The following is an 18,503-nucleotide window of genomic DNA, read 5'->3' as shown; positions in this document are numbered from 1 at the left end:
CTAAGCAGGTTTCTGAAGAGGCCAGAGTCTGCTCTCTTGCAATCCAGGGCAGTGAGCTTGCTGCACGCTCTTCTCACTGTCCTGAGGATCTCAAATTCGAGCATCTCATGATCGCTGCATCCAAGGCTACCCTGGAGCATCACATTTCCAACCAGCCCTTCCCTGTTGGTGAGCACGAGGTCAAGCATGGCACCTCTTCGTGTTGGCTCCTCTATTACTTGCAGAAGGAATTTGTCTTCCACACAATCAAGGAACCTCCTGCATTGCTTGTGCTGGGCCGTACCGTCGCTCCAACAGATACCAGGGTGGTTGAAGTCCCCCATGAGAACAAGGGCCCGTGAGCGTGAGGCTGTTCCTGTCTGTCTACAGAGCGCTTCACCCGCAGAGTGCTCTCGATCAGGTGGTCTGTAACAGGTCCCCACAGTAATGTCTCCCATGGATGTTCTCCCTTTAACCCTGACCCACAAACTCTCTGTGGGCTGCTCACCTGTCCCCAGACAGAGTTCCGTACTCTCCAGCCTATCCCTAACATAAAGGGCAACTCCCTCTCCCCGCCTGCCGGGCCTGCCTTTTCTAAAGAGCCTGTAACCTTCCATCCCAACACTCCAGTCGTAGGAGCCGTGCCACCATGTTTCTGTGATGCCCATTATATCATACCCCCGTAGAGGTGCCCACATCTCTAATTCCTCTTGTTTGTCCCCCATGCTGCGGGCCTTTGCACAGAGGCATCTGAGCCCAGCTCCAAATGCAGCCGGCTCATTGGCTGGAGCAGCTGGAATATCACTACATTGCTCCGAGCATTTATTATAGGTGCTGACAACTGACTGGGTGTGTTGGGATGGAACGATGCCCACCTCCCCCAACACATCCAGTTTAAAGCATCCTTGACCAGTCTGGCAAGCCTCCTACCAAAACCACTCTTCTCTTTAGACCAGCTCCACCAGCCTCCAGTAGACCTGGCTTCCCAAATTGAGTCCCGTGTTCTAAATACCCAAACCCCTGACTCTGGCACCAAGTGTTCTAACCACTTGTTAACCTGTCCAATCTAGCCTTTTTAAGGTCCTCCCCTTTATCATGGAGAATTGATGAAAAGACAGCCTGAGCTCCAGAGCCCCTAACCACCTCTCCCAGGGCTCTAGTCCTTCTTTATGTTCTCCTACTGCTTTCTGTATTGTTAGCTCCACATGGATCACTAGAAGTGGGTAATAGTCCATGGGACTTACTAGAGCAGGCAGCCTCTCCGCAGCATCACTGATCCGAGCCCCTGGTAGGCAACACACCTCCCCTGAGACCAGGTCAGGCCGACAATGGGTGCCTCTGTTCCTTTCAAAGTAGGGACTACTATGACCCACCGCTTTTTCCTGGCAGCACCAGTAGAGATCTCCTTTACCAGTGCATCAGGCGGCAGTTCATGGTGCGAGTGCGTTTCCTCATTAGATCCCTGCAGAACTGCAAAGTGGTTCTGGGTGGGGACAACAGATTTAGGAGGAAGCCCCTTGCTTCTGATTGTCCTCTTCCTGCTTTTTTTGTAGTTTTGTTTTGTTATTAGTTCCCAGCTTTCTGGGTCAGTGGCCTCCTTCTTTCCTCCACGAGCTAGAGGGGAAGCTTGAGGCCCCTGGACAGGTTGGGCCTGCAGCAAGCAATCCTGCTTCCTCTCGGCTACCCTGACATCGTTTATCCTATTGACAGTGTCCTGCAGCTCAGCCCCTGCTGCAGGAGCACCTCCACCAGGGAGCACCGAGTGCAGCCCTGCCCATTGTGCACACTCCCCTCACCAGGCCAGTGCAGGCACTCTCTGCACCCCGAGCTCTGCACTGCAGCCTCCCCTCTCATCTGCTCTGTCTGGTGCCTACGCGGCCACCGCCGGGGCAGCCAGAGCAAAGCTCCCAGACCAGGCCCTGCCCATGAGGCGAGTGCTCACCATCCCGCTCACCTGCCTGCACGAACTGTGCGCCCCGACTGCTGTGCCACGCACAGTTTGCCTGCCTTGTTTGCCGTGCTCCTGGTCGCTCACGAATGAACCAGTCACAACTACAACAAAGAACGTTTCAACCTGACCATACCATACTGAAATGTGTACGTACAGGTAGGATCTCACCCCTGGTTGGAGTAAAGTGTCAAAAAGTTACACTTTTTTTCCGGTTTATTCTGTGGCTTCAGAAAGCAATTAATTGCTCTTCTTCCAGAAGCAGCAAGTGGGCACGCACCTCATCCACTCAGCCCACCTCTGCAGTGCCAGATCCTGCTACCAGCTGAGGACTATCTCCAGGAATTACATTTGGTTGCAGAATGAGGTAGTGGTGACTGGTGTGGGGTTTGCCATTTTAGCAGCTGTAGTATGCAGACATGCCCTGTACCTTTGTATTTTTGTGGTACCCAGTATTAGCTTGTTCCCAGTAATCAGCTTGGTTCCCAGTAATACCTTGTTTCCTCAGCAAAAAAATTGACCTTGTTGCATTCCCACTGGCCATGAGGACATCATAGAGATAAAGCCAGTATGATCTAGAACTGTAATTCTCCATATTTTCATGTCTTTGTCAGACACAGGGCAACAAAATACAAGGTTGCAGCCGCTGCTGTGGATTTAGGTCAGATCAGGAAGGACTTATATAGTTCTACTAGTCCAGAAGTCTACTAGACTAAAATGACATTGCCATTTGTGTTCTTCTGCATATCTTGCATATTAAAAACTTGCTTACCTAATTCAGTCGCAAGTCTGTCTCATTATAGTGACAGCAGCACACTGGGGCTGGGTGTTAGGAATATTAGGATGCATTTTTCCCAGGTAAAAGTATATTAAGTTATAATTTGGAAACGTCCATTATATTTTGGAAATGTCTTGTTTGCCTTAACTCTGGCACAAAAGATGTCTGGATTTTATTTTATAAGATGTGCTTTTTCATTGAAGTTTAAGTACCCTGGCATCTGATTTCTCACTCTGAAATGACTTTTGGATGAATCAGACCATCTCAAAGGCAGATCACCTAAGTGTTTAGGTCAGAGCAATGCAGTGTAAGTAAGTCTAGGTTTGACCTACAGTGACAGCCAACATTCCAGGGCATTGTCCAGCTTTTACCGCAGACATCAGAACTGGAGGATATAATAGCAGTCTTGAAGGCTTTGCCACTCCAGTCTCTCAGAGAATTATTCATTCCTGTTCTCTACAGTCATTTTCTGTTCCTGCACACCATTAATGGTTTTGTAAGGAAGGGCACATGAAGAGGGTGGGTGGAATCAATTTACTGCACTTCTCCAGAATTACTGTGAAATAACTCTTACGTCATTAATCTTTGTTTTACATTCCTTCAGTAGCAACTCCAGCAAGAAAACAAAGCTGGGCAGGGGAGAGAGAGAACAAGTTGTACAGTTCTCAGAAAAATACAGGTAAAATCAAAGCTAATGGGGAATTTAATCTTTATTAGAGTGTGAAGGTGAACAGCTGTTTATAAAGACCTGAGCAAAAAAGCATGAGGAAGCATTGTCCTCCCTGAATTGTACTGGCTATGTGCTAAGGATGGGGGACAGGGTCAGAAAGCTGTGTTCCTGTCTCTCATCAGGGATTTTTTTTCCTCCCCTGCTTCTACAATTTGAAGATTGAATCTGCTTTCATTGCTGTAGCAGTCACACCTCCTCCAATGAAACCAGTATGGCAAGCATACATAAGACTCAGACCCTGAAGACCTGCACTATTCAGTAAATTTGTTACATTTCTTTGCCTGCTTACTGCTTATGTTTGAGCTGGAGACGTGAACTTTACTCTCTGCATCCTCTGAAAACTATTTTTGAGTATGGCCCCTGGAATCTGAAAGTTGTATTTATTCACTGAGTAATAATGGTAGTAGTGCCAATAGCAATAGGAAGTCCACAGTAAGAGTTCTGAAATTCTATAAAAATAGTTGGGTTGCAGCAACAAATAACAGCATTTGCACTTTAAAAAAAAACAACAGTTCTGGTTCAGTTTGGCTTGGAACACTAAGTGAGGCAATATGCTTCTTCCAGCTCTGTACATCGCTCCTTGTCATCAGCACTGGGCTTGTATTGTTAAGAGAAAAACTTGGCCTTGTCCATAGGCAAGTAAGTGCGGAACTCCATCCACTGTACTGAGAAGAGCACAGCACTGGGAGCAGGATCCTAACGTACTGGGCTAACCTAAGCCACTTATGACCATGGTACTCATAAACTCTAGTTTTGTGGGTATACTTTTCAAAGGTTTAAATGTTGTGCTTAATCATTTCCAGCAGTCAAAAGAACAGGTTAAGCACAGTCCAAAAGAAATAAACAGCTACACAAATTAGATCCATTCTCTGTTGTGGTTCCCTGAGGTCAGGTAGCTCAAAGGGTGTACTCTCACACTGTTCTTCAGATGTTTGCACATCAGCTCCTTACTCAGTTGTTACAAAACTTAAGTATTCAAGCCATTTGCCTGTAAATTCTCCACACAGAGCTGTAAATTACTTTTTATTTTCCTTTTCCATCTACATACCATCTTTAGCAGCTTGATACTTGCTGCATTAAAAAAGAGTATTACAGGGGAGAGAAGCAGGGACTTTGGCAGTGGCGTCCAATGAGACTGACATGTTAAAGCACTGTTGAGCCAATGCACTGGTTGAATTCTGCATTTTACTTAAAAAATATGTGGAGAAGTAGACAAAAGTATTGCATTAAACCAGTTTCATTTGTGTAATGGACCTTATGGATTTAATTTCCAGTCACACACTAAACACACATCTGCTGATGCAACATTTTCTCCTTACACAATCCTCCACTTCTCACTTTACAGGAGGTGGGAACTGGTTTCATTCTAACTTGCAGTTTAAAAGTATTTCTGTATGCCTTTGCAAAAGCATATTAAAAGCTAAACAAAGTTGAGCATAAAGCTATGTTGGGCTTCTTACTTTGAGTCAAAGGGAATGTAGGTTACTTAGGCGCTGTAGGAAAGCTGTGTTGTGCAGGGCAAAACACTGTCCTGCACACAGCCCTGAACCATCTCCAGGGAGCAAACACATGGATGAGATCTCCTTATTTCTGTGCATACAGGTATGTAAGTACAACTCATTCCTCAGTCTTCTGTTTGGTTCATGTTGATGAGACAAACAGTAATTGGATGTACAACATTTGAAAAAGCATGTTATTTTTATGTTACTTCTATTATTTCAAAAGCTTAACTTTGAAGAGGTTGTCATGAAGAAAAATGACACAGTGGTTTTCTCTCCCCTCATCCCCAGCATTCCCAATACTAGCAGAATTCTATACTAGTCCTAATGAAGGGAAAAACTGGAGTTAAAGATTTCAGTTGCCAAGGCTGCTCACTTGAATTACTCTAAAAGCAGCTGAGGAGCAGGGGTCTTCAGTAGTGCGACTTTGCAAGGGATGAGTGCTGGTTTTGGAGCAGAATCAGCTTTTTATTGTCTTAATAGTTTGAAAATGTAACTGAATTAGTGAGTCCTCTTTGCAACATTTAACAAAATGCAGGGTTTTTTGTTAAAAATGACGATGACATTTCAGCGAGCAGCAGGTAGATGTGCATTTAAGGAAACCAACCCTAACCAATGCACCCTAATCACAGAGCTAAAGCTCCAACCCACAGGACAGCCATGTACCAACAGTTGCAATTTAACTGTTAATTTACCTTTTAAACATTTATCTATGTTCCTGCACTGTAAAAATCAGCTTTCTCAAGAGACAAAGAAGAGACACAATGGCTAGTTTCAGGTAGTGCAGTAAGACTCTGATAGCTCCTTTAATTTCTTTACACAGTAAACAGACTTCTAATTATACCAACACCCTGTACTGTCTGTACTTTCTTATTTACATGGAACTCTTTTACATATATACATGTTAGCAAAATACAGGGCATGTCCCAGAACCAAATGCATTTCAACTATATCTTTGTTATATAACTAATGCTTAAAAAAAGAAAGCAAGCCCACCACGCCCACCTCCCTTTTCTTACACACACATCTTACATCACACAGTGATCCATTTAGCTGAATACTACAATCAATTTCCTTACCATATAGGACTTTCTCTAGTGACAGAATACCATCAGCTCCAGACCAGTAATTGCAGTTCACTCTAGCAGTAGAAAGAGGTTCAAGAGTCCAGCTCTAATTGGTCTTGATTTTCACTGAGTCTTAACATAAGCTGTTGTTCATAATAAAGGCTCTTTGCATAGTTTATTTCTTGAGACAGCTTTACTGCAAGAACTTCAGATTTCACATTCACCTGCAAACAGAAACATTTTTCATAATGTGGTAGTGCTGTCACCTAAACCAGAATACAGTTATTTTTATCACTTCACTAACCAAAGGGGTTAGCTCTGAAGTCTCCTGTAAGGAACAGAAATGTTTCTGTGGTAATTCCTTCTCAGGCTGAAGTAAGGAAGAACTGAGAGGCAGAGACAGGTAAATACTGATAGGTACTGTAGGATGAGAGCAGAAACATCTTGCAACATCTTAAGTTACCTCCTTCACTTCCCCTCCTACTTTTTATCTGGCTCTTCTGTTTGGAGTGTAAACTGACATGGGTCAGGGGTGAGCTTGTAATCTTGCCTGTAAAACTGACCCCCACACAACTACTGCAGTGAGTGTTATATATAAGAGTGCCGGCTGACTTGTACACGTATGACACACTCCGATCTTAGTATTTATAGGAACAGAAGACTAAATAGGCAGGAAAGTACTTAAGTTTCATGTACATATTGTAAAGTTAAAAGCCTTTTCCAAGTAAATTGACATTTCCTACTGTAACTTTTCTGCCTGCGGAAGTATCTTAGATTGTGCCTTCAGCTTTTCTCAGGACTTTGGGGAGCAAGTCATACTGTCACCCCAACCTTTCCAGTAGCCCCTAGTTTCACTGTTGGCAGAACAAGGTTTTCATTGTTAAGCAGCGCAGGAAACAAACACTAATGACTACGAACACTTGGGCACCTCTACAGGCATAAAGGGGAAAAGAAAGCCCCACATGAATGAAACAGTAGGTGCTAGATCCTTACCATTGGTTTCTGTTGTGATGGGCCTGGCATAGCTACACCACTACTGGTATTAACAGCTTTCTTTGTCAACTGTATGTACACGTTCCCATGGTCTTTTGAAACAAGGCAGTGGTAGAGATCATCATACTTGACTTCGAGGAATATGGCCTCACGGTCTGTGTAATCACCACTCTTCAGGAAATAAACAGCTTTAGATGAGATGAGAACACAGTAGCTGTCTATGTTCTCCACTGCTATAAAGCTGCAAAAAAGAGAAAAAAGAAAAATTAGTTGCTTGAAGCTAAATATAGTAACCTAACAAATGTCTTCACCTGTTGTGTTTTGTGACCTTTGAAAGGCTTTCAGAAAAATAGTGTAACATGTACAATTCATCTGTATTTAATTTAAACTGTTCAAAAAAAAAAAGCTGATGAAGTACACTCTTAGTTAAAAAAGATCATGCTGTAAATCAAATATTAGTACTAAATGTCGAGCTTCTAGCTCTGGACATGAAAAGGGCATATAAAAATACCCTTTAACAAGGCTTAAGAAGAGTCATTTCCTCACATCGGAACACTGCAAGTCCTCATACTGAAACTTAATTGTAACTCAACTTCAGTTCCAGTGCTGATACATGAAAGGTTTGCAGACATTTATGACAAGAGCATTATCCTTCTACACACTGTAGACCTGCTGTGCTTCCTTTGACCACACATCTCCCCTGCCTTTAAAAACAAAAAACAAGTTTAACCTGCTGTGCCTGGATCAGTAGCTAGAAAAATCAGCTGTTTAACACAGGGGTGAAAGGTTAAGCAGCAAGCAGGTTTCCCCAGAGAGATTAGTCTGAGTGATGAATAGTAGAAGTAGAAAAGAGTGAGTTCAGAATATTGAGAATTATGATGGCTGAAAAGGTAATGCAAATAATGTGTAACAAAAATAACCATAAAGTGAAGTAGATACGTGACACACAAGCTTCTCCCCCACTTACCATTTGCTACTGAAATGAACCTCATTAGTGGGGCTCTTGAAATGCTGAAAGTTTCACAAAATTAAATACAAAATTGTAACTATGGAAGAATGCTACATAGAGTAGTAATGCTCCATCCACAGCAGCAGAAGCATAGCTGTAAAATCAAACTAAGATGCTGCTGCTGCCAGGTGGGTTTAAAATGACTTATTTTCTGAACCGTTGCTTACGCAAGTCCGCTGTTGTCCTAATACCGTGTGCAAACTACTCCACTAGCTCTGAAATCATTGCAGTTTGTTATTACTCATGAGGTTTTGGTAGGTAAAAAAGCTTTACAGTCTGTAATGCTACTGCCAACTCTACCATTTAAGTAATACTTTGCACAAATTACTCTGAGCCGTATCCAAACAAATCCATTACTATAAATGGAATTTTAATAGCCAGAAAAATTTCAAGGTCAGATCATGGTTTCTTTGTGGTGTAAAAGAATAAGTCCAGTAACTTTCTATTGCTAGTTCTCTGAGAGACTGTGTTGTGCACTGACCTTGTTTTTTTCCTGCCCTATGCCTGCTAGCCCTGTCAGCTCACAAGTGCCCTTGCTTCCACAAACTTGGGGAAGGCAAACACACACAAGTCAACAACTTACGCTGTCAATGAAGTGCTGAGAAGAGCACAGCCTTTCTAATTAAAAAAAAGGCCTGTAATACACTGTGCCCAGCTCTAACCTTGGATAAAACCATGGAATAGGAAAACTGAATTGTGCTCTTTTAAGTAAAATGGACAAATCCATTTATTTCAGCTTCAGAAAAAACCCAGGTGGAAGATGTTAACACAGTTACTGAAACTAGCAATTGCCCCATAGTTTTCCATCAGGAGTTCAGACACTTTGGGGTAAGGTTCTTGTCTTGAAAATAAGTAGGATGAAGAGTGATATTTTTTTTTGAAGTATCACAGAAAACTTATTTTTAAAAGAGCAGCATTATAGCCTGCAGAATAATAGGCTTGTTCCTTAGGACAGACATACAAAATCAAGTACAGCATCCAGCAGAGGTCCTAGCTCTGACTTGGGTTAGGCCTCTACAAGAGGCGGAACCAGAGGCAACTTCATGGCGCACTGACTTGCTCTGCTTGTTCTCCAGCAGAGAAAGGACCAGACACCCTGAATACTGTGTCCCTCTCTTTTGCTACAGTCACACGGAGGCTGAGAAGCTTGCAGTGGTTTTATCCATCCACAAAAGCATCACAGCTGTGCTGATGGATGGAGGGACATCCGTGAGGAGAACTGAAGCCTGCAAAGCTACTGTAATGCTCAGTGGAAGTGACTGGGTAATTGGGCTGTGGGTTTGTACATTCTCTGTAAGAACAACAGATTATAAATCTAATTTTCCATACAAGATTTTTACTGGTGTCATGTATGTATTTTGAGGGATGGAAATAGAGGTCACTGATTTAATGGCAAAGCATAGAAACATTAGCTGATCTGTGTTCAGGCTCTACATTTTGTCCCAGGTTTGAGTCACGCATTATTACCAATTTGCTCTTGCCAACTGTTTCTTTCTTCTCCGTGTCTAGTTCTCAAAATTGGTATTTAACCTTTTAAGATACTACTTCAAGATACTACTAGTTGGGTTTTTTTTTAAATCCATACTTCTACACTATTAAAAATATCTCAAATTAATAAAACAAAAAATTAAATGAAACATGATCCAGTAGAACAAAGTAGAAGCAACCAGAACTCTGGAGAATTTGTGGGGTTTTTAACAACATCAGGAAGTAATTACACAATATTTTCCAGAAGTGAAACAGCCAGCCTAACTGGAAAAAAATGTGGAAACATTTAGTTAGAACAGTAGAGCAAGGTATTAAACCTCCTTTTATGGATTTAACTCTGAAGGAAAATATGCAAATAATCATGTCTTTAAATGTGTTTCTGATTATGATGCTAGGATAAAAGAGGCATAATTTTGTACTTATTTTCATGACAAGAAATGCTGTGTTCTTGTTGAATGATGTTCCTAATGGTGAAAGTCACAGTGAATTAACAGTGTGACTTGATGACAAAAGCCCACTGATCTGCTTATGGGTGCACTTGCTAAAAGCTGGCAATGCTTTTGGTCACAAGTGGCTCTCTTTCACTTCTCCCTGCCTAAGGCCCAGACTGTATGCATAAAGACACTTACTTAAATGAGATGAAAACAGGATAACAACGGTGTGAGATCACAGGGCTGCAAGCAAGTAGCAGACTGGATTCTGCCTTCAGCTGCCTGCAAGAGCCTGTCAGAGCCTGATCACTGACACTGGTGAAATTAAGATACTAAAACAAATAAATAAATAAAGCTGCAGGTTGTTTTGGTCATTGGCTGTTAACAGCTCAGGAATAACATGTACCACAGGTGTCCAAGTTAGTGTCTCTAAATCAGAGCCACCTTAGCGAGCACTGTGCTGGTCAGTGGTGGTCCATGTTCTGCTGTCAGGAATCACTAGCCACTCACCTAGGCCTTGGGCTGTGTAGAATGGGAGGTAAGGGACAGAGAAGGGAAGAGATACTGGTAATGCCTGGATGGATGTTACAGGGGAAGAAGAGCACAGGCTTGAAACACATGCTGTTTTATCAGTGGAGGGTTGGAGATGCATCATGCTTATTAATGGACATGTTACTTAGAAACTTACTGAGATTTCATCTTTTGTAATGATAGAAGGGGACCAGGGACTTTAATAGCAGCAGGAATCAACAAACTGAAGCTCTGCTTCTTCCCCAGCCTCTATGTGAACCGCAGGAGTCCTATGGCACCTGCAGTGTCCTCTGTGCACAGCCAGTGGACAGGCTGGAGGTGCTTAGGTGCTCCTGCTGTGCAATTAATGGGTATCAACCCAAAACAAACAACATGCATGTGCATGTGGGTGTGTAAAACAGTTTTAGTCCCTCTTCCCCAAAGACACCAAGATACAAAGGCAGCAAACAGAACTACTTGGAGTAACTTTGCCAGTCAGTACTTACAACTCATCTTGGATGTTGTCAGTCAGTTTGAAGAGCTGTTCTTGTCCTTCTGCTTGACTTTCTGAGTAGCGGGGCAAGAGCCCTTGTGGTCCCCTGCAGCAGCGGGGCTTTCTAACCCTCTCTGCTCGTGTCCTGCATGCAAAATAGATGCAGAAAAATGACTCAGTGCCACAGCAGCACTTTTCCTTCCACTTAAATCTGTTAGCACACAGTTTTATTTACTCTGAAGTGTGACAAAGAAATACCAGATCTTTGCAAATACAGCAAATAGATACTGTAATACTTGATGTGGAAGACATGGTGTCTGTTCCTCTGGTTTTACATTTCAAAGAAATGTCTCCCATTTTTCTCCTACAGTTAAGGGGCAGTGTGCTAAATTAATAGGAAGGAGCAACCTAAGATGAGTACACTGCAGATGTGGGATCGATTTATCAGCACAGTTTTACTGATCTGTTTTTTCTCACTGCTCTATAGAAAACAACATTGCATCAACCTAGATAAAGCTCATGTTTATTTCAAAGCATTGAAGAGTTATAGAAATAGGAACATGCAGCTAAGACAAAAGAAAAATCCACATTAACTAGAGGCTCTGCAGTAGGATTTAGGATAACTTACCTTTCTTGAGCATCTATTAAAAATGACAGGAAGAGACATATGTGTGGCCTAACAAACATGAGAGGTTGATACTGGCCCCGGTGCTGAAGAACTACAGGCTAGGTTCCTCCCTTAGCAGTATTTTGTTAAAAAATAACACTCTGAATTCCTTTAAGCTTCTGGAACACCCTACCCCTGAAGAACTGTGTTTCCAGGCTGCCGAGCCCTGCTTTATTCTCTGTCCATTCCAAACAGCATCACCCTGGGTCTGCTGTGTGCTTTTTCATATCTCTGTCAGGCTACCGGTGTTAGGAACTTTCCAAGCCAAATGCACCAATTGTGATTAGTGCTCTCCAATTCCCATCTTGAATCTTTGTACAAACCCTGTGCAGTGAACTGCTCCCATCCTTTTCCATCAAAAGACAGGACAAAAATCCCACGTTAGGTCACATTTTTCTTTCTAAGCTGCCTGGCACTAGCACATAGGAGCAGCTGCCTTCTAAGCTTTGCTTTCTGCTGGTGCTTCCTCCAGAGTCTTGTTTCTGTGTCACCTTTCCCTTTCAGCTGCCCTGTCCCAGACCTGCAACCCAGGTACCCTTTTACTATTTGTTTTCCTTCGAGTCTTTGACATGTTCGCCTTTCAATGGCAACAGACTTGGGGGAGGACGGGGGTGGTTTGCCCCTTCCCTTCTTGGCTGCAGTAAGCATTACTGGAACACCATCTCTTATATGTCATTCATGATTTAGCATCACATTTGCTGCTCTCCCCCTGCAAGATGGGCCTCTTGGTGTTTTGGCTGTCCCAGCTCTGTCTGGTATCAACCAGGCATTTTGCAAACAAGGAATAGAAGCCAAAGATACTGACTGTGCCGCACAGCAGAGGAAAACATCAGCCAATTTCTTTAATACATTATGACTATCTGGTAAGTTCTGATTTTGTTTACGAGGTTATTGCATCCCTAACCTGCATAGTGAACCCCAGCAGCTCAGAAGTAGCGCTTACCAGTGATCCTCTTTGAGAGAAACCAGGAGAGACAGAACACTCTTGACTTCAGCTAAACTACGGTTATGCTAAGAGAGAAAAGTCAGTTTGTCAGCAGGGAGGATGAACTGAAAAGTGGAAATTCTCCAACTAAAAGAATGTGGAACAGAGCAAGGGCTTCAAAAACCATAACAAATGCTGTCGTTAATAGTGCCAGCAATATGTTGTTAGTCAAATTTTCAGTTTTCCCTCTGCTGACAGATGTTCTCATTGTTCTACCTGTCCCACTGCACCACTTTGCTTTTGGCTAGATGTTTATTAAGTACAATGTTATGCATCTAAGCTAAAAAATATCAGTCTGAAAACTGCAATTTGCAGCATAAAGATACTTAGTATTACTTGTATTCTTCCATTTGTAGCCTTTCTCTGAATCAGGGTTACCTAAACACTAGATGATTTCCACAACCCAGGTACGACTTCTGCTGAGTACCAGCTGTGCGCAGTGGTTAGCACTTCATTAGTAAGTAGTACAACTTTGGAGCAAGTCACCTCTCCTGCCCCTTAGATTTTTTAGCTCTAACTAGGATCCAGCTGTGCCAGGTACGGTTGTATGGTATTGTTCCAAACCTACACCAGAGGGGAATAAGTGCCTGTTTTACCTGTTGGATTCTTAGTAGTAAACAAAAGTATGTGCTTGCTTCATGAAATGCAAAAATGTTGAGGCAAAGGGCCAAAGAAATTAAAGAGCTCCAAGCAGTGTAATTCACTTCTTGCTGCTTGTTCTACTTCCTAACTTCCAAAAGCAGTAAAATGGCAGTTTCACTTAGCCAAGAAGTCCCCACAGGCTGTTAAACCTCTACAGCACCTGTAGCTTCTAGTGACAAATTTCAAGAGCGAGTATCTGAAGTGTAATAGAATCATTTAGGTTGGAAAGGACCTTTAAGATCGAGTCCAGCCATTAACCCATCAGGTTTCTCTCTCAATAGTTTCCAGAGCAGGTCAGATAATGTAGTTGTTAATTAACTGTTGGCTAATCAATAACTTTTTAATTGGACACTTTCCTATGATGCATTCAGGAAAGTTGGATAACTGTCCATATAGGAGTTAGCACCAATGCTGTAGAATGGGTTTTACATTAACCAGCTTCCAGACAAAAGCTCAAGTGTGCTGCAGTACCATGAGAAGAGGTATCTGAAGCACTGCAGGAAAAGACTCCTGTAAAAATGAGGAAAGAACAGGGCCTTTTGGTCAGACCTATTCTGAAGAAACCAGAACATCAGCGAACACTGGTTTGTAATATCTGGCTCAGAAGCAGGTCAGAGAGCAAGTAGCAATCCTACAAATAGACAACACCACAGCGGATTTGGCAGTTTCTGTCTTGTGGGTTTGGTTGTGGTTGGGTTTAGGTTTAGTTTTTGTTTTTAAAAGGAAGAAGTACTTGAAGAGTATAGTGCTTACTGTCCCCACTGCTCCTCTTGCCTCTAAGTATTCACCCTGGCGATAAAAGATAATCCTCACCTTAGTGATAAGGTCAGCTGCTTTCAACCAGGTGCCACTAGCATGAGCTTAAACTGCACTGATTTAGTCCATCACCCCCTTTGGCAAACTGCTCTGTTTGGTCTGGACAGCTAAAAACATTCCACACAACTTGATTTTTTCAATCTAAAACTTTGTTCTACTGTCTCAAGTTACGTTCTGCAAATAATAAGCAACACTGATGAAATAAAAAAGCTGCAGATTTGTAAAGCAGACGGTGGTGTGCCCACATCTGTGTTACATTAAACATGCACTCACCAGATTTGCTGATTCTTTTTTAATAAGCACACAAAGGCAACACAAGACAGAAATGCCCTCATGTCTACTAGTCACAGCAGGGTAGAGCACTGCTGAATGAAGACACAGAGATTGGAACTGGTGTCAGAACGTTGAGGCACACACTCAGTTCTTCACTGTTCAGACCAAGCTGAACGCTGGAGAATCACTGCAGATAACTCCAGGCACACTAACAGCAGCTCACGGTGTTCACTGGCTGCCTTCTGCGTAACACCTCACACAACTCCTGTGATTCTGCTGTTCTGTAATCAAACAGATCGCAACCTACTGAGGTAAGGAAGTTGTTCAGGCATTACCGGTGATAATTATTTACCAACTGTGACCAAAAAACTACACAAGACATCACATGTTTTACAGAATTGCTTATTCTTGTTCCTTCACTAATGTCACCATGTCAGGTTTACACTGTCAGGTTTATAGATGTGATTCTTGCTGAGATGCATACACAGTGGCTTTGAGAACAGTAACTGTTACTCATCTTTTAAGCGTTTTGGACCCAAACAATTTTCTCAAAGTGTACTTTTGACAAAGCCATTAAAAAAAAATAAATTAGAAGCTATCAAACTTTGTATTATCAAAGATGACAGTGTGTGAAACAAAACACTGCACTTCCAAAATGATATTCAGATGTCTATCTTTCATTTCCCCAGTATCGCACCCAGAATAAAGCAACTTTAGGAAATTTAGCAACATCTCCTGAGGAAGAAAAGCAGACAAGACAATTCTGATGTCAAACACAGTATCACTACAACTGTCCATTTAAAACATGTATCTGTGGGATTTCCTGTCTGTCCTTGGTAAGAGAGCAGCACTGGCAACTACAGACCTGACCAAAGAGCCCAACTTGAGCATGTGTACAGACCTTGATCCATGATCAGCAGAGTGCAAGAACACCCCAGATCCTCTACAAACAGCTGTCAGTGCCAGGAGATGCAGTTCTGGTGCCTGACACTAGTATTTAATTGAAGAGGCTTCACCTGCTGTACCTGTACTGCATGTCTGGCACCAAGCCTCCAGTCCATTCCAGCTGCAGACACCAGCGGGCAGATCAGGCACATAGGCCCTTCAAAGAGCTCTGTGGCCACAGGGCTCTGCCCCACACTCTCTGGCAATGAAGTCTTCCAGTGAGATCTAGTTCTTGCTGCCACAGCTTCCAACAACTGTCATTGACTCATCACATTCATAAAGGTGTTCCAGTTTAGCCACCTCATCACCCCAGCCCATTCAAAGCAGTAACTTAGTGGTTCTGGAACAGCTCAGATTCTGTGAGGGTTTCCATTGCAAACTTGTTTTTTCAGGTTTGTATAAAATTTGATGAAAGGCTGTTCTGGGCTGTAACTGGTGTACAGACTGCCAGCCTGGGAACAATTTCTATCCCTTGAAATAATTATAAGCTAACCTTAGTTCAAACAAAGGAAACCTGGCAGGTAATAGAAGCCGATGAAACAATTCCATGGCTGCTAGTATTTTCAAGATGTAATATCAATGTTACTTACTTGGCTCTGGAAAAAGCCTGCTTCATAAATACAGGGAGTGCTTTGCCGAAGGCTTTACTGCAGTTCAGACCTTAAGAAGGGACTTGCCTTAGTAAGTTCAAGGAGGAATGGCCTTCCATCTTCTATCACAAGGTATGCAACAACTAAAATACATGCTGCAGTTGCTGGGGTTCAGAACTGGAATGCACCTGCAGCCTTAAGTACCGCCATCACATGCACGTCATGTCCACAGAACACAGAATGAAGATGGTACTTGTCTCACAGACATGTAATGGGAGGGCTCAGTATAAAGCATACTCAAAAGTGCCACAATCAATTAAATGCTAAACAATATATACCTTAAAAATGAACCTGAGAGTTCAGCCATCACAGCAAAAAACTACACCTGATGCGGTCACACCACAGGGGCATATAGAAAACAAATGAAAACAAACATATGCCACTTCTAATTTGGTCTAAGATTTCATATCACCCCTTTACTAAAACCCCACTATTTCCATGATTTTGTTTCAAATAACAGAAATAACCTTTGCAGTAAGAGGGAACATCCCCTGAATTTACTGAGCATAAGGGGACAGGCAGCATTGGGGTTTATGTGCTAGCTGTCTGCATCTGAGAGCATTAAATGACTTGGGCCTAACCTCAAACAAAACCCATGACCATGTAGGTTTCATGTGGCTCTGCTGGCAGAGGGTGGTTATGCATTGCAAAGGGTTAAGTGCAGTTGCGTCCTGCCCAGCACTGGACTTTGGGGGAGCAGTTCCCACCAGGCAGATAATCTCTGGAAGACCTGGCTCCTGAACCCAGAGCTCTGGCGGAATTCAGTCACTGTCTTGGACACAGATGCTTTTGAGGTGTGTTAAAAACACATGCAGCGCAGGCAGCTTGAGTGTTGGATTGGGCATTAGAACGTCTCAGTTAGATGCAAGAATGTGTAAAATCGTAAGCCAGACAGCTCCCTGCTGACTTCATATCTGAGGAAGCTTATATGCGTTTATTCCAGCAAATGCATGGAATATATTGTGCCTGTTAAATGTGTTCCCAAACTGCTAGTTTCAGGCAGAAACATGCAAATAAATAGTGCCTAGGGTTAAAACCTCCCACTTACAGTCAAATCCCTCCTCTTCTGAGGGATCTACCAGCTCAGATGCTCAAGACCTTTATTTGACCCAATATACCTTCAGGAGAACTGCAGCATGCTGAGGAAGCAACTGTTTATCATGTAGGCCATTCCTGCCAACATAGGGATGTAGCTCTTCTTCCCTGTCCCCTTTTCCTTTGTATACAACATCAAAACTATACTGAAAACTGTTCCTTGGGTGTATGACTGTGTACAACCTCTTTGGGCTTCAAGTTCAAAAGGAAGTGAGAGGAACTTAACTGCAACCTCAAGCGTAACTTCTTTAAAACCAGCAGTGCAGCAGCTGCACTCACCCAAACAGCACATTCTCACAGTGTCTGTGTTACAAATCCAAGATATAGGTAAGTTGTGTGTGCCTGCATCCCAGCCAACTGCCTGGCACTTCCACCAGCCACCCTGTGCATCTTTTGACACTTCCTCCCCCTCTGACTAATGGCTGTGCAGCAAACAAACACCTTTTCAAGCACTTTGATACCATCAAACTTAAGGAGTTTACAAAATATAACACTGTAAACGCTGTTATCCCTCTTTCCCAGACTGCGTGTCTTGGCAGAGTCATCACAGTGATGACAAGAGTTGTCACCTTCAACTTTCCTGTCTCAAAACATGTTGCAAAATGCTCCCATTCACCTCCTGATTCAGTGTAAAAGGTACAGCTCCTACCAGGGATTGCTTGGGAACACCCATCTGAAAAACAGGAGCTCAACATGCCTTGGTGAAGATTAAAGTGCCCAGGGCCATGGCATTATTATGGTGCCTCAGGGCACAGGGCAGGGAGGATTTAAAACTTGAGTACAGTCTGCTGGCAGGCAGGGCAGTGGAATAGATGGAGTGTTGGTCTAACTTCTGTACTGATGTTTATAATGGTCCCTTTTATAATAGTCCCCTCAAAACCCATCAGTGCTAATGCCCATGTGATGTAAATGCAAACACAGCCACTTTACTTGAAGTGTAACAGGAATGTTTCCTTATTGTACTCCTACCTTTCTGGGAAAGCATTGTGCTTTCCCCACTTTGGGAAGAATGCAAACAATCAAACCAGGACATCAGCTGCTAGGTGTGCACAAAGCTGCTGTGTGAAAGGAACTGTGATGACTCCAGGTGTTTTCTCTTCAGACTCTTTTATATACTTCTCAGTTAGTACAACCAGGCTGCAGCCAGCACAGCAGAGTCCTCCAGCACAAGCTTTACCTAACCAAGCTACTCAGAATTGTTTTGATTTTTAAAGTCAGCAGTTGCAAGAAAATTCAAATCAACTGTCTGTACTTACAGAACTGATACAGAGAATTCCACATGTTAACACCAACATTAGGTGATAAAATCATCTATATAAATACCAGCCACATGCTAAATGAGGTGACATCAAGGCAATAAATAGCTCCATCTGTACGAAAGAGTTTGTAGAACAACCCAGAAGACATCTTTGAACTAAGAAGTAACTATGGGTGAAGTAGTACTGGAAAAAAAAAGTGGGTTGGATTGATTTTTTCTCTTTTAAATAAAACTCAGTTTTCTCGGA

General features: G+C 42.8%; 1 protein-coding gene across 9 annotated transcripts in view; it reads right to left on the bottom strand.

Moving 5' to 3' along the window:
* Positions 1-3,400: 3,400 nt before the first annotated feature.
* Positions 3,401-18,503, bottom strand: part of VPS13D (vacuolar protein sorting 13 homolog D) — a 102,020-nt gene continuing 86,917 nt past the window's right edge. For 8 of the 9 annotated variants that reach the window (XM_057424198.1, XM_057424191.1, XM_057424193.1 and 5 more), the window contains 3 exons: positions 10,939-11,070; positions 6,995-7,235; positions 5,707-6,225 (listed from right to left, as the gene is read on the bottom strand). In XM_057424198.1, the coding sequence (XP_057280181.1) occupies positions 6,094-6,225; positions 6,995-7,235; positions 10,939-11,070 (505 nt within the window). In that variant the 3' untranslated portion in view covers positions 5,707-6,093. Of the gene's footprint in view, positions 3,877-5,706; positions 6,226-6,994; positions 7,236-10,938; positions 11,071-18,503 lie in introns of those variants that run through there. The other variant, XR_008974193.1, reaches the window with a different exon arrangement.

This window comes from Pezoporus wallicus, unplaced genomic scaffold (assembly GCF_028554395.1).
Source record: "Pezoporus wallicus isolate ANWC-B61680 ecotype Strahan unplaced genomic scaffold, APGP_CSIRO_Pwel_v1 contig_11175, whole genome shotgun sequence".
Lineage (NCBI taxonomy): Eukaryota > Metazoa > Chordata > Aves > Psittaciformes > Psittacidae > Pezoporus > Pezoporus wallicus.
This window is presented reverse-complemented; position numbering and strand designations above follow the sequence as displayed.